This window comes from Callithrix jacchus, chromosome 15 (genome assembly GCF_049354715.1).
Source record: "Callithrix jacchus isolate 240 chromosome 15, calJac240_pri, whole genome shotgun sequence".
Classification (NCBI taxonomy): Eukaryota; Metazoa; Chordata; class Mammalia; order Primates; family Cebidae; genus Callithrix; species Callithrix jacchus.
This window is the reverse complement of record NC_133516.1, coordinates 69303150-69318796: the sequence shown is the minus strand read 5'-3', so window position 1 is coordinate 69318796 and position 15647 is coordinate 69303150. Positions and strand designations below refer to the sequence as shown.

The 15647-nt window shown below is 42.3% G+C and overlaps 1 protein-coding gene across 2 annotated transcripts in view; it reads right to left on the bottom strand.

Annotated features, from left to right (window-relative positions):
- The window catches only part of SYN2 (synapsin II), a 202975-nt gene that overhangs the window by 41972 nt on the left and 145356 nt on the right, over nucleotides 1–15647 (bottom strand). The window contains exons 2-4 of one of the 2 annotated variants that reach the window (XM_035273675.3): nucleotides 7475–7532; nucleotides 6193–6284; nucleotides 2432–2588 (exon numbers count right to left, since the gene is read on the bottom strand). In XM_035273675.3, coding sequence (XP_035129566.1) covers nucleotides 2432–2588; nucleotides 6193–6284; nucleotides 7475–7532 — 307 coding nt within the window. The remainder of the gene's footprint in view (nucleotides 1–2431; nucleotides 2589–6192; nucleotides 6285–7474; nucleotides 7533–15647) is intronic. The other variant, XM_054245944.2, reaches the window with a different exon arrangement.

Sequence of the window (15647 nt, the reverse complement as noted above, 5' to 3'; positions counted from 1 at the left end):
ATCCCAGTGGCCTGCCCTGACCAATTTCAGAGACAGCGATGTGCTTGGAGACAGAGTTGTGCAAGATAGAGCCTTTTCTAACCCAACCAAAGTCTCTCTACACACCAACAGCAGTCACAGTAAAGATATTTAGAAACATAGGCCAAAGTAGTCAACTGAGAGGGACCCTCCCCTCACAGTCACCAAATTTGTCCACTCCCATGAATAAGCAGAGAACAATATGTAAAATGTCATTCATGGGGCAGCTGCTTGGTGAAACTGAAGGGAGAACTTCAGGTCTGGCCAGGGAGCCCGGCTGTTCTCATGTGGTGCCCAAGGCAATGTGCTGAGATTGTGAATGGGTGAGAGTGTGACCCCTCACCAGATCCCAGATCCTGGGAGGAGCAAAGCCCTAGCCATGGGCTCTCCCCATTCTCCCTGCCCTGGCCTCTGGCACAGTTTAGGAAAAGAAAACAGGGAACAAATTTCTTTAATAGAACCCATATACTAGGAGCATGTAACAACCAGGCTGTCAAAGTGGTGGCAGGTACTACTATTATTCTCAGTTTGTAGATGAATAAACTGGAGCACAGGTTCAGTCAGAGGGTTGAAAAGTAGTGAAATCACCCAGAAAAAGTTGCTAATAGCAGGATCACCCTCTGTGGCTAAGAGAGAGTCAATTTATGACAAGTACCAGTAGTGCAGGTGGGTTAGGACATGTGTGCAGTAGGGAGGACATGTGACTAAGAAGAAAGGGGAGTTCCCCAGAAAAGACACTTGGTGAAGGTATCACATACACTCTTCTGTGATTGGCAACATATTCCAGTAACACACTCTGTTAGCCTATTTCTGCAGAATCTAGGATTCTAGATGCCTCAGGCCAGGCAGAGGGAAAGGCTGAACAAAGGGAGCTTGGGAACCCAACCTTCTCCTTAACCATGGCAGCTCCCAGCCCTCCTAACTCCCTGTCCATTGCTCTTTCTCTTACACTCCAAGCTCTCCCCAGCTACCAAAGGAAAAGGACAGCTGTTAGTTCCAGGGTGGAAAAAAAGATCAAGAGCGGAGGTGACAGATCTGTTTGGTTTAAAACACACACACACACCCCTCTTTAGCTCTCTGAGTGGTGTAAAGGCTTGGAGTTTAGAAACTTCACAATTAGCCACCAGTGGCAGGAACCCTGGCAATCCAGTGTGTGTGACAGCTAAAATTTGATTTTTGCAAAAGAAGAAGAAGGGCCTATTGCATCTTGAGGTCCAGAAGTCTCTCCTAGAGGCCTGGATCCTACCCTTTTACCTGGAGGAAGGGGGCCTCACTCACCACCCATGGCTTATCACAGAAGTTGTAAATGGATTCCAGTGAGTTGATGCTGGGGAGGCCTGCATACTGCAGGCCAATGAGGATGTGATTAGGGGCAGGTGTTACCTTCTGAGAGGGCCAGCCTGGAGCAGCAGAGCCAGCAGAGGAGCTGGATCCCCTGAGTGGTCTGAGGGGAAGCCAGAGTGCCCCCAAAGCCATCATAAGTCACTCTCCCTTCTAGCATCACTTTTTCTATCTGCCTAAAAGTTTCTATTGCCCTCCTAGATTTCTAAGTTGGCCAAGGAAGAGAAAACCAGATCAGCTTCTTCCTTATATAGGAGCCTCAATCTGTTAGAGGCAGTGGGATGTAGAGAAATCCTGGCACTATAACTTTGGCAAGTTACGAAATCCTTTCTGGGTCTTGTTTCTCTATAAAAAGTGATAATAATGACAATAATATCTTCCTTGTAAGGTAAGGATTAAATAATATTAATGTAGAAAAACCTCAGAAACTGGTCTCCTAAAGTAAGTAGTTTTCCTTACTTTCCTTCTTTAATTTTCCTATCTCTATCATGAAGGGTTGAGGTCAGAGTTAGGGTTAGGCTTTAATGATCTCCAAGGACTCTTCCAGCTCATAAGTATATGATTCACATGCATGTGGATAAATTTAACTTTCAGGTTGCTGAACCACTTACTAGGACTCTGTCACTACCTCTGAGTTGAACTATTCCCTTGGCTGCCACGGGCTCAGACCTTTCCAAAAGTTTGATCATTCTAGGAGGCAAGAAACAGACATTTTTATCATTGCAGCCCATGGCCAAGGGCAGAGCCTACAGACCTACAAGGACTTCTTCACAGAATTCTTGTGTGACTTTGTCATGAGGCAAAAGGTACACTCTATAACAAAGGTGCCCAGCCCGTGACAGGTGATGCTGTGCTACTGCAATGGCCTGCCTTCCCCCACGTCCCAGGGGAATCTCCTCTCACATTCTCTTAGTTGGGGCCTACTGTATCTTGAGGTCCCTCCTGGGGGCCTGGGAGATGTAGGGACACTCCTGGGACTGGGGCCTACTGCATCTTGAGTCCCTCCTAGAGACCTGGGAGATGTAGGGCCCGGATCCTACCCTTTTACCTGGGGAAAGGGGGCCTCACTCACCACCCATGGCTTGTCACAGAAGTTGTATATGGATTCCAGTGAGTTGATGCTGGGGAGGCCTGCATATTGCATGCCAATGATCAGGTGGCGGAAGTCCTCATTCTCTGCCATGCCGAATGCATGCTGCCGGATGAGCACGAAGTCTGGTCGGAAGGACCTGGCAAGAATGTAGAGGCAAGTTTGCCATTAACCAGCACTTCAGACCATATATCATTTTGGTTCCCATTTCCAAAACCCAAGATAGAGAAGAGGGTTTAGGGACCACCTAGTCCAAGCCCCTCATTTTACTGTTGTTATTTTAGAGACAAGCCTTAATCTGTTGCCCACACTGGAGTACAGCAGCACTATATAACCATAAACTGGAACCTCAAACTCCGGGTTCAAGTGATCCTCCTGCCTTAGCCTGCTAAGTAACTAGTACTATAGGCACACACCACCATGCCCAGCTAATTATTTTTTGGAGAGACAAGGTCTTACTGTGTTGCCTAGGCTGTTCTTGAACTCTTGGGCTCAAGTGATCCTCTTGCCTCGGCCTCTCAAGTAGCTAGGACTATAGGCATGTGCCATGACCGACCCCTGGCTAATTTTTTCACTTTTTGGAGAGATGAGGTCTCACTATGTTGCTCAGGCTGGTCTCAAACTCCTGGGCTCAAGTGATTTTTCTGCTTCAGTCACTCAAAGCGCTGGGAGTGCAGGCATGAGCAACAGTTGTAATTTTATTATTATTATTCCTTTCTGGACTAGGAAATGGGATATTTGGTACTTTCCTTTTTTTTTTTTTTTTTTTTGAGACAGGCTCTTGCTCTGTCACCCGGACTGGAATGCAGTGGCACAATCTCGGCTCACTGCAACCTCCACCTCCCAGGTTCAAGCGATTCTTGTGCCTCAGCCTCCCAAGTAGCTGGAATTACACACCAACAGGCTCAGACAATTTTTTGTAATTTTAGTAGATGTGGTTTCACCATGTTGGCCAGGCTGGTCTCAAACTCCTGGCCTCAAGTGATCTGCCCACCTTGGCATCCGAAAGTGCTAGCATTACAGGTGCGAGCCACCACACCTGGCCCATATTACAGTACTTTCCAAATAAGATTTGAGGAACAGAATTCTAAAATTCCCTCTCTTCTCTGGGCTAAGCACTGCGTTTTTCTAAGGTACAAATACTCTGAGGAGAGAAGAAACACTTTTAGAGTCTCACACTTTAAGTGAAAAATATTTTTCCTTGACCTCATGAGACAGTGTAAGAGCCTGAAACTCCTTGTGACTTTCAAGTTAGAGCTCAAAGCAGATCCTGGAAAACTGAAGACAACAGATAGTACTTGGCTTCCTTCACCATACTGCCACAGAGGTCCGTGATCTCGGTGTCCTGTTCTGACTCCTTAATGCTGCTCCCTAAAATAGGCAATGCCCTCATCAGGTCCCCAGGAGAACAAGGGGCCAGGCTGACTGAGGACAGATGCCAGACTTCCCAATGTTATTCTTCCAAAGCGAACGCTAGGGAGGGGTACAAATATTTTTCGCAGAACTGAGGTTGAGCAACGGCTACAGGAAGCCCTGAGAGTACAGAATGTTCCCATGCATGGGAAAGCTCCTGCGCTTCCCCTCTAGCCAGCAAAGCTCCTAGCCACGGCTACTCCAGAGGACCAGGGCCCCTGTTTTCATGCCTGAGCTTCAGAGGAACCCCACCTTCCCAGAGAGTCAATTCTGTGGCAGCATCTACTCCCAAGGTTCTAAGATTCAGCAGATTCATATGATATACAATGACCTACTTGGTTCTCTGCCCAGGCAACCATCCGCCCACCACCTCCAGCCCCAGCCCCACCCAGGCTCAGAGATTAGTCTTTTAAAATGAGTGTTAAAGGAGCGAGCCTTCCTTGGTCACTCAGAGGACTTACACTTTTACACTGTTAGTGGGAATGTAAATTAGTACTTCTAATGAAAACAATATAGAGATTTCTCAAAGAACTATAAGTAGAACTACCATATGACCCAGCAATACCATTACTAGGAATCTAGCCAAAGAAAAAGAAATCATCATATTAAAAGACACTCATACTCATGTATTAATTACAGCACTATTCACAATAGGAAAGTCATGGAATCAACCTAAGTGTCCATCACTGGATGACTGGATGAAGAAAACATATACAGTATACACCACAGAATACAATGCAGCCATAAAAAAAATGAAATAGTATCTTTTGCAACAATAAAGATGGAGCTGTAGGCCATTATCCTTCCTAAGTAAAATAACTCAGCAACAGAAAATCAAATAGTGTGTTTCTTACTTATAAGTGGGAGCCGAACAATGGGTACACATGGACATAAAGATGGAAACAACAGACAATGGGGACTCCAAAAGAGGAGAGGATGAGAGGGGGATGAGTGTTGAAAAATTACCTATTGGATATGATGTTCACTATTTACGTGATGGAACACTAGAAAACCAAACCTCACTATTACATAATATACCCATGTAACAAATCTGTACGTGAATTCTCTCAATCTGTTAAACAAACAAACAGAAACATGGCATCTGTTAGAGCTGCTCTGACCTTCTTTGTGTCCCAGTTCTGGGAAGTTGGCACCAGCTGTATGCCTGAGATACAACTCCAACCCTTCACCGCAGTTATAGGAATTGAGCTGCACACAGTGGCCAGCCCCTTCTTGACCTGCTACTGGGCTTCTCTGTCACCACCTGCTTGTGTTCATGCATCCCCATTTACCCTCTCTACGTACAGCTGGAAGAGCCCATCCATTCTCTCTTGTAGGATCTACCTGAGCATTTCTTTTTTTGTCTTCTTCCTTGATCTTCAGGATGGACAAGCTCACATTTCCTGTTGTTAGGTCCCAGACACCTCCAGTCTGGCCTTTCCTGTCACTAACCAGTTCCTGTTGGACACTGGAAGCCTGTCAGGTTACTGCAGATTGAGGTGGGGAAGAGGGTGAGGTGAAGACTCTTCTTGGAGCAAGACTGATATCTGAAAACCTGAAGCCATATTGAGCTCCTGGGAAGAATAAAACTTGTTGAAACCATTTCCCACTGCCCCCTCTCCCTGCTCTGCCACCTTCAAATCTGGAATTCTCATTACCTCCCTCACAAAATTCTGTATGACAACATCACATTTATAAGGCATCCAGCATACCACCTCACATGTAAGTGCTCAATAATTGCTAATTTTCTTCCACCCACCATGTCTCCTCCAACCCTCGGGTTTTCTATCCAATTTAGGAGTTCCCAGGAGTGAGGAATATAGAAAGAACACAGGGTGAAGAGTCAAGAGATCTCACACAGAACATAGGACTCTGCCACGACTCACTAGGGGAATCTAAGCAAATTCAACGTAAAATGGAAGGCTGAACTACATCAGACATTTTCAAGTTTTTGTTTTGTTTTGTTTTGTTTTTTAAAAAGCAATGGAACCCTGTTTTCCAAGGGAAATGTATGCAGGATAAAAGCACAGAGCTGCACTGGCTGAAGGGGTGCGGGGAAAGAATCCTGTATGGAATCCAGTTATCTCTAAGTGAGCTCTGAGTCTGTGAAGCTTAAGGTTGCTTTCTTTACCACTAAACTAAGAGCTCAGCTGGAAGCTGGATTTCTCTGCCTTTTCTACTACTTCTGCGCAACATACATCATTAAATTCTATACACCATACATAGCACTGCTATGTCATTCTAACACTTGACTTAGAAACCACCTCTTCGAGCCAGAGGTAGTAACTATGGAGACAGTGACGTGATCCTGAGGACAGAAAGACCCTTACCGGACAACCTTTGTGCCATTCCGGAGAACCTGCATATCCACAGCATAGGTACCATCTGCATGGGCGACCAGGTTGAGCTCTGAAAATTCCGCCTGAAAAATAACAAGAGGGGAATAAGTTCACAATCCTGCCTTTGCCAAGTCCTCTACATAGCAGTAGCAACATCCTCATGACTAAATATTTATTTACAGTTTTCAAAACATGTTCACATACTGAGTTAGTCTAATTTTCATAGCAACACTGTGATAAATGTGGGACAGAGATAATTATCCCCATTTACCAAAGGAGAAAATTGAGCCTCAGAGCAGTTAAGTAACTTTTCTGGACAAACAAAACTTAACACTGGCAGAGAAAGGAGCAAAACTCAAGTCCTCTAACTCCCAGCCCAGCATCCTTTGTGCTGCCTCTCTAAAGAGTAAGAATGCGGACTGAGACAAATGTCCTTTTATCCGTTTCAACATAAAAGCACTAGGTTTAAATTCAGGCAACTATGTTTTAGTTCTGATTTTGTCCTACCTAGCTGCATAAAACATTAAGCAACTTACTTCTCTCTGGGTTTTAGTTTCCCCGATCTGTAAAATGGGAATAATTTTTATCAATCTTGCCTATCTAACAAGTTGTTTGAAGAGGGTCAGTAAATCATAACACACTGTATAATGAATGATGAGTAACTTCTTTTATCACATAGGAAATACATGCATTGTTGAAACTGAACATCCCCCTTCCCCCCAAATGGACCCAATCATTATTTATTATGAAGCAAAGGATGGAAGAAGTTAAAAAAAAAAATTGGTCTTTCAGTGCTTCACTGTATTAAAACAAGGAAGTGTTCTTTTCTAAATTTCCTCTAACATATAGCCTCAGGCCCAGAGGAGCCATCACTGGGGGCAGCACACCTGAACGGCAGACATGTGCCTACAGAGAAATCTCTTGCCACCAACAATACGGAGGTAAGGTGCAATGTCCTGGAAGACATTCCTCTAAGGTTTTCCTCAATCTAAGAATCTTACACTGCAATAGGGGCCCAAGAGCCAAACTGCTTGCTCATCTATAGACACCAGAACCATAAAAAGAAATCAGAGAAATGAAAAGATGCAAACACCAGGACCATGCCTCACAGAGAGAGAGGTCCTGGGAAAAGGGTAGGAGAGAGAGGAGATGCAGAGTCCAGAATCCAATGATGGACACAGTACTCCACTTAGCAGAATGAGATGGTTCACTCTGGCATGCCAAGAGGAAACCGTGATGACGCAGATGCAGCTCTGGGCTTCAGGCTGATTACCTGTTCCACCTTGATATCATAATCTCCAAGGACTTTTTTGCCCCGAAAGCACTTGGCCCTGGAGAAAGGAATAAACCCACACAAATTAGTTTTGTGCAAGTATTTAAAGTCAGACATTTACTATTAAAAAGAAGAGGACCACAGCAGACAGATCCCCAGAATGAGGGCCAAGAGACCTGGGTTCTGATCCTCATTCTGCTATGAGATCACCGTAAGACAGACTATTTCCTCTCTTTTAGCCCCAGTTTACCCATCTATAAAACAATCTAAAACATCCTTTCATTCTCAGCTTTTGTTATGATAAAATCTCTGGTCTTTTGGCTATAAAAAGCATCTAGAAATAGGAATTTCCCCAATTTTATTCTTAGTAAAGACTAGGTCAGCTTTATACATTGCTATAGTTTCCTTATCTTCCTTGATCCTTCATTTTCACTATGGTTTTCTATTTGGATTTTTAGTTTTAAAAGAAACTGTTATTATCACTTTACCTCTCCATACCCATACAAAAAGGACCTGAGGCAATTAATAATTTAAAAATATAACCAACAAAATAAGGATTAAAGAACAATCAATGAATAAAAGGAAATTAATTAGACCAATAAAGAAGGTAGGGGGAAAAGACTGAGGAAAACCATTGCCTCTGAACACAAAATTTATCCCATATTTCTGAGCAGTCAAGAAAATGGGTCAAGCTGAGTTACACAGTACATAGTATCTTTCCAGTTTGTCATGGATCTAGAGGAACCTCACATTAATGCTTTAATTAATCCCCATAATAGTTAATGAATCCCTTATAAGCAGATATGTTTATGCTTATATTAATTTCTGCCTTGCTACAACCTGCCCTGCCCACATTAGAGTTCCTTATCTGCCCATTTAGGCTGTTTCTCTATTTGTCAAAAGGGCCTTTTCACACTCTACCTCTTAGGTAGATCAAGCTTGCTTTTCTAGTGCTTGAAATTTCCAGCTGTAATACTTCACTGGAGATTTTTTGGGAGTCTCTCCCCAAACTAAAGGAGATATAAACCAATATTTATTGGACATCATGTTCTACGGATTATATGCGAGTTGTTTTCAAGAACATCTCATTTAGTCCTTATAACAATGTATAAGATAGGGAGAAGGGAGAAAAATCTTTATTTCAAAGACAAAGAAACCAAGATTCAGAATTGAAAATGGCATATTCAAGGCCCTATAGCAAGTTAGTGGCAGAGCCAGTATTCACAGCCAAGTCTGTGGCACTCTGAGCCAAATGCCCCTCACACAGCAGACACTGTCTCCCTCTGGTGATCTATCTCTCCATCTCTGCTCACACCACTACAAAAATGGACTTACCCTGTGTGTGCTGCATTGCATTTGTTCCCATTTTCCTTATTCTATTCACAAGGGACTTAATGATGTTGTGAGCACTAGTCCCACTACAAATACTTCCTACCCTGGTTCCTGTCAACTACCCAGGACGAGGCCAGGCTGTTTCCTTTTCTCTATGGATTCTGGAACAGCCCGTTCTAGGAAGTTGCCATTTATCCTATCCAAGTCCCTGGTCACCCTCAAATTGTTCCTCTGAGGCATTCAGCCATCCTGGAGTTGGACCACTTAAGTCCATCCCCCACCTCTGCCCCAATTCCTTATTAAGCTTCACACCAGCTTGTTTCCAGGACCCTGATCAACATTCACAGCTCAGCAAGCCCCTCAGGCAGGGGCCCTGTAGCATATTCCCTTTCTTTGCCTTTACAGGTTTAACTAATAGAGTCTAGTATGGCACTATCACTTCTCTGCAGACCTTGGAATCTGCATGTCTTTGTCCATGACTATAATGAGGAGGAACTGGAGTAAACGACCCATGAGATACCTCTCTTTCATTGGTGAGGTATGTCTACCTTGTTATCAGCAATACTTTTCTGATGCTTCCTCCTATTTTCCTGTCTACAAATAGCTCTCCTTCTGTGAGGTAAACCTTAGAGATATTAACAATAACTTCTCATTTGGTATGGTGCCTTGCATTTGCAAAGCATGTTCCTTGCCCTAGTTGTTCCTCACAACTCTGAAGCAGCCAGGAGAGATAATGCGGTCCTTTTGGCTGTTGGGAAACTGAAGCCCAGGACAATTAAATAACATGCCCAAATCAGAAAAGTTCCTGGGAGTTACGGCCTGAACTAAGAATTTACATCAAGGTGCTTACATGCTGCCAGGTTTCCTAATTCACTCATTTATTTTGTGGGTTTTGAACACTGATATTAAAGTATATTTATAGATTTTGGCTGGGTTTGTTTGCCACTTCCTGCACCTGCCCATTGACCAAGTTGGCTAATGAACTGTTTTCATGCCTTCCCTCCACCCCCACCTCTCTAGCTATCCTAATGCCTTTTCCTTAAGGTAATTTGTCCTGTTGGAAATCTTAGTGTGTGTTTCCTGGCCCAGAGTCACTGACCTCTCTTGGCTGAGCCACCACCTTATAGAAAAGGAGCCAAGATGGCCGGCAGATGGGACACAGAGCTCTCCTGTGGAGAATGAGCACATTCTTGCAGCTCCAGGCTCTTGGACATTTTAATTCTAGGTATTTTCATAAAAATTGTGTAACTTGCTAGCAAATGATAGAAGTGCTTCCTGATACTAAGGGAGCACTAGTACAGGGCAGTGTAATAGAATCCAGAGGATGGGCTTTGGAATCACAATCTGGGGTACAAATTCTAGCTGTACCCTGTCCTAGCTGTGTGACCTTAGCGGGGTTTATTTTTTAAAAATAGTATGTCATGTGGTTAAACCCATCAACCAATCTATCTTTAAAACTATATAAAAGGATAAAGTGAAAAGTAAAATTTTCTCTTTTCCCATTCCTCTCTTATCATACATAGTTCCCATTATCAATTATAAGCATATATTTCCAGTGGGGAAGAAAAAAATTGTGACTATACCTGCATACATATATGCTTCAAGCACATACATATGGCATGCTACATAAATTCTTTTTTTGAAACTTGATTTTATTTTTCACACTTAAAAATATATCTTAGTGATATGCTTTCAGCACATATTGATGAGCTTCTTCCTTTTTAATATGAAATTCCATTTGAAGGAAATACAGTAATTTAACCAATATTTATTGGTACACATTTATTGGTATTGGCATTATTTATTGGTAAACACATTAGATTTCTTGTTTCTTGTTTTTGCTATTACAAACAATGCTACAATGGCTTATATTTAAAAATATATCCATAGGATAAATAATTTATGACAGAATTGCTGGTGCAAGGAACAGACACAGTTATGGTTTTTACTGATATTGCCAAACGGTCCTCCACCCAAGAAAAAGATACTATTCTCACCAGCATTTGAAAGTTTGTGAAAACTACTCTATTTCCCTTAGTTTTCCCACACAGTCCCCAGCAGAAGATAGGAACAGATAAGATACCCAGTATGAACTTTTTTTCTTTTTTTGAGACAGGGTCTTGCTCTGTTGCCCAGGCTGGAGTGAGTGTTGCAATCATGACTCACTGTAGCCTCAACCTCCTGAGCTCCAGTGATCCTCCTGCCTCAGCCTCCCAAGTAGCTGGAATTACAGGCACATGCCACCATGCCAGGCTAATTTAAAAAATTTTTTGTAGAGACAAGGTCTCACTATGTTGCCCAGGCTGTTCTTGAACTCTTGTCCTACCTTGGACTCTGAAAGTGCTGGGATTCTAGGAGTGAGCCACCATGCCCTGCCAATATGGACTTTCTGATTGGCAGTCTTGTCAAATAAATCTAAATTCATCCCCTTGTGCTCAATCCTAAACAGAACCCAAGATGTACATCCTTGAAACACAGACTAAAAATATCTGTAGTGCCTGTGTTGTCAATTTCCCCCTATTGTAACATTTTCTTAACAAGCCTAGCAGCTGAGGATCTATGTAAGTTTAATGGCTTGCAGCTTCCTTGATGGACCAGGTAATGAACCATCTCCCCTTATTGCTAAAATGAGCAAAAGCTTCTAGATTTAACTCTTGTTACTCAAGAAAGTGAATACCTTCATCAATTCCCATCTACCTACCAACGAGGGCTTGTGAGGGTGAGGAATATGACTTCAGAGACTTCTCTCCTAACGCCCCCACAACACTTGGCTCAACCCAGGCAAGCCTAGCTTAAATACTCCCTCTTTTATGCATGGGACAATGAAGAAAGAGTTCTAGAAATAGGAGCCGGGGAAGCTGAGTTCAGGCCTACTTCTATCACTTTTCAGCTGTGTGACTTTGGGCAAGTAATGCCTCTCTGAGTCTCAGTTGTGTCATTTATAAAATAGGGCTAATGATGATCCTAATAGTGAACACCTGTGATGTACTAAGCACTATTCTAAGTGTTTTATGTACTTTACCTCATTTAATAATGTTTAGCTCACAGGTGGTTGTGAAGATTTAATGAAATCAGATGACATGAAAATGTTTTGGAAATGCTGAAATGTTATGCAAATATGAAGCACTGTTAGCAAAAAGCTGCACACATTTATGCTATTTTAAAATGACTACAGCAAACATGGCTTCTTCCTTTCCTGAACTTTCATCACATTTATTGTCTGCTCATATTTGGCTCATAGCATTATCATCTTACAACACCTTTCAAAGTTAGTTGTCTAAGAATTGGACACCCCTCCCCCACCTCTGCCCACAGACCACTAGATTATGTAAGAATGCTTCAGAGCAGGTACGATCCATATGTGAGTCTTGGATTTTTCAGAACATTTTCAATTTTAAATACTGATTATGTTTTATTGTTTGATTATATACTCTAGGCCTGTACAAATATAAACACTATATCCATAGATTTCCAAATCCTACGCAGAGCTATGACTTAGTAGCCTCACAATCAGGACTTGCTTATTGACTGGAGAAGTTAGGAATGGTGGTTTGGGCTGGACCACTGGAGAAAACCAGAAGAGACCAGTCTCAGGACGGTGTCTATTTCTGCAGGCCCAGCCATCTTCTCTCTTCTCACATGTGTCAATCCCAAGAGTCAAGTTTTTTCCTTCCTCTCCTTGCCCACATGAAAACCTGTTTACAATGCCTGTCTATATTGGTACTAAGGACCTGAAACAACCTAGAGTATAAATCCTCCCCCAGATGACTGTAATTTGCATAAAGATCAAATCTCAGACAAGAAGATGACAACACTAAAGGTGGATTCACATGCTCCAGTAGGCATTTAGGGAGGAAAAGACTTTCTTACAGCTCTGGAAATAGTCCAGCACCTAGTAAATTCCTAGCGCTGGTTTGGACATTTATCTTTAGCAAAGTACTAGTTTCTGGCTCTTAGTGACTCTGACTCGGGCCTTGTTCTTTCAACCAAGCATCTCAAGGCTTCAAGAAGTTAGAAAATAAACTAGAAATAGTAGGAAATTCCTGTTTCCCAGCCTATACTGTTAGGGTAAAATGAAGCCTGCCTCCTGGTGCAGTTTGTGAGCGACTGCCGCCACCCACTGGCAAGATGAATATTGCAGCTAACTGCAGTCAGCTCACCACTCACTGCACTGGCTGAATAGCCATGGACCCTAGAGGCTTATTTGCTGCTCTGCAAAACCATACCTGAAGATTAACTGTCTCGTCTAAAAAGTATGCATCCACTCCCCTCCCCCAAACAAGGTGGATAGCTAGATTTTGCAACTTGTAGAAAGAAATGCCGTGGTTAATCAGTAAATTAAGCAAAAATTTACTGAGTACCCAGTTATAGGCTGGAACTATAAAAATTGACAACCATTAGTGGTCACCAAGTAAAGAAGGCACAATCTACAAAAGGACACCAATATCTGCATGGGGGTCACTGCTAATTTTCCATTCAACTCTTCAGATTTACATCTAGCATTCACATTTCTACCTTTCAATCTTTTACTTTAAAAAAAAATTTAAGCACACAACTAAAACAGTAAGTTTCATGTAGCCCAGGAAGATGTACAGTGGAAAGAAAGGTTCCTCTACTTCATTTGTCAGTGGAGAAACAGAAACAAAAACGAAAGACTGTAGTAATTCAGGGTATCAACTGCAGCAGACATACAAGCATAGCATTATGGGAACCCAAAGGAGGGAGCCATTCTCCCTGCCTGGAGAAGTCCAGGAATGCTCCACAAAGACTGAACTGAGTCTTAAAGAATGAGTAGGAATTAGCCACACAGGAAGGAGGACACAGGATTGCAATGTAAGGGCAAAGGCACAGAAGCTTGGGTGGGGCTCTGGGCAATACACTGCTGGATGAGCACTGAAGAGCAGAGGTTCCAAGGTAGGTCTGAGAGGAGAGCAAAGGGCTTTAAATGTCAGGCGGAGTCACTAGGACTTGAGGGCTAGCCTCCAGATGATTTTTTACAAATTTTCATTACAGAAATATCCTCAATAATCATCAACATTTTACCAATCTTTTTCATTTATTACTCTCACTGTTTTTGTTGTTGAGACCATGGTTTGAGTATTTTAAGGCAAATTCCAACATGTCATTTCTCCTGCCAATTTTTTTGAGTCAGAGTTTCGCTCTTGTTGCCCAAGCTGGAGTGTAGTGGCACGATCTTGGCTCACCTCAACCTCCACCTCCTGGGTTCAAGCGATTCTCCTACCTCAGCCTCCCAAGTAGGCTAATTTTTTATGTTTTTAGTAGAGAGTTTCTCCATGTTAGTCAGGGTGGTCTCGAACTCCCGACCTCAGATGATCCGCCTACCTTAGCCTCGCAAAGTGCTGGGATTACAGGTGTGAGCACCATGCCTGGCCTCAATTTTTAAGTTTCCTCTCTAACTGGTAAAGATTCTTATTTTTATTATTTACAGTGGCAAAATAGACATAATGACATTTTCCATTTAAACAAAAAACATACACTTTTATGTATATTCACAATGTTGTGCAACCACCACCACTACCTATTTTTCAAACTTTTTCATCATCCCAAACAAAAACTCTGTAATCAATAAGCAATAACTCCCCATTCCTCTCTCCCCTCAGTCCCAGGTAACCTCTAATCTACCTCGTCTATATTAATTTGCCTATTCTAGGATAACAACTTTTTAAATATAAATAACACGCCATTGTCTCACCAAACAAAATTAGCAATTTTTATTTTTTTATTTTATTTTTTTTCCTTTTTTCTTTTTTTTAAATTGCATTTTAGGTTTTGGGGTACATGTGCAGAACATGCAAGGTAGTTGCATAGGTACACATATGGCAGTGTGTTTTGCTGCCTTCCTCCCCTTCACCCACATTTGGCATTTCTCCCCAGGCTATCCCTCCCCAGCTCCCCCCACCCTATTCCCCCAATAGACCCCAGTGTGTAGTACTCCTTCCCTGTGTCCATGTGTTCTCATTTCTCATCACCCGCCTATGAGTGAGAATATGCGGTATTTCATTTTCTGTTCTTGTGTCAGTTTGCTGAGAATGATGTTCTCCAGATTCATCCATGTCCCTACAAAGGACACAAACTCATCATTTTTGATTGCTGCATAGTATTCCATGGTGTATATGTGCCACATTTTCCCAGTCCAGTCTGTCATCGATGGGCATTTGGGTTGGTTCCAGGTCTTTGCTATTGTAAACAGTGCTGCAATAAACATTCGTGTGCATGTGTCCTTATAGTAGAACGATTTATAGTCCTTTGGATATATACCCAGTAATGGGATTGCTGGGTCAAATGGAATTTCTATTTCTAAGGCCTTGAGGAATCGCCACACTGTCTTCCACAATGGTTGAACTAATTTATACTCCCACCAACAGTGTAAAAATGTTCCTATTTCTCCACTTCCTCTCCAGCATCTGTTGTCTCCAGATTTTTTAATGATCGCCATTCTAACTGGCATGAGATGGTATCTCAATGTGGTTTTGATTTGCATCTCTCTAATGAACAGTGATGATGAGCATTTTTTCATGTTTGTTGGCCTCATGCATGTCTTCTTTTGTAAAATGTCTGTTCATATCAACAATTTTTATTAATATCTTTACTGAGTCTGTATTCAAATTTTCCCAACTGTCTCAGAAAATACTTAAAGATTTTAAGCAGCGAGATCATATGGTCAGATATGCTGAGATCTGAGAGACTGCTTTCTCTGGAATACAGAGAAGACTGAAGGGAATGAATCAGTGCTTAAGATCATTTCAGAAGCCAATGTAGTAACTAGACTTCAAGATTTTTTATTTTACTGGCAATTGGCAGACCAATACTTACTGCATAG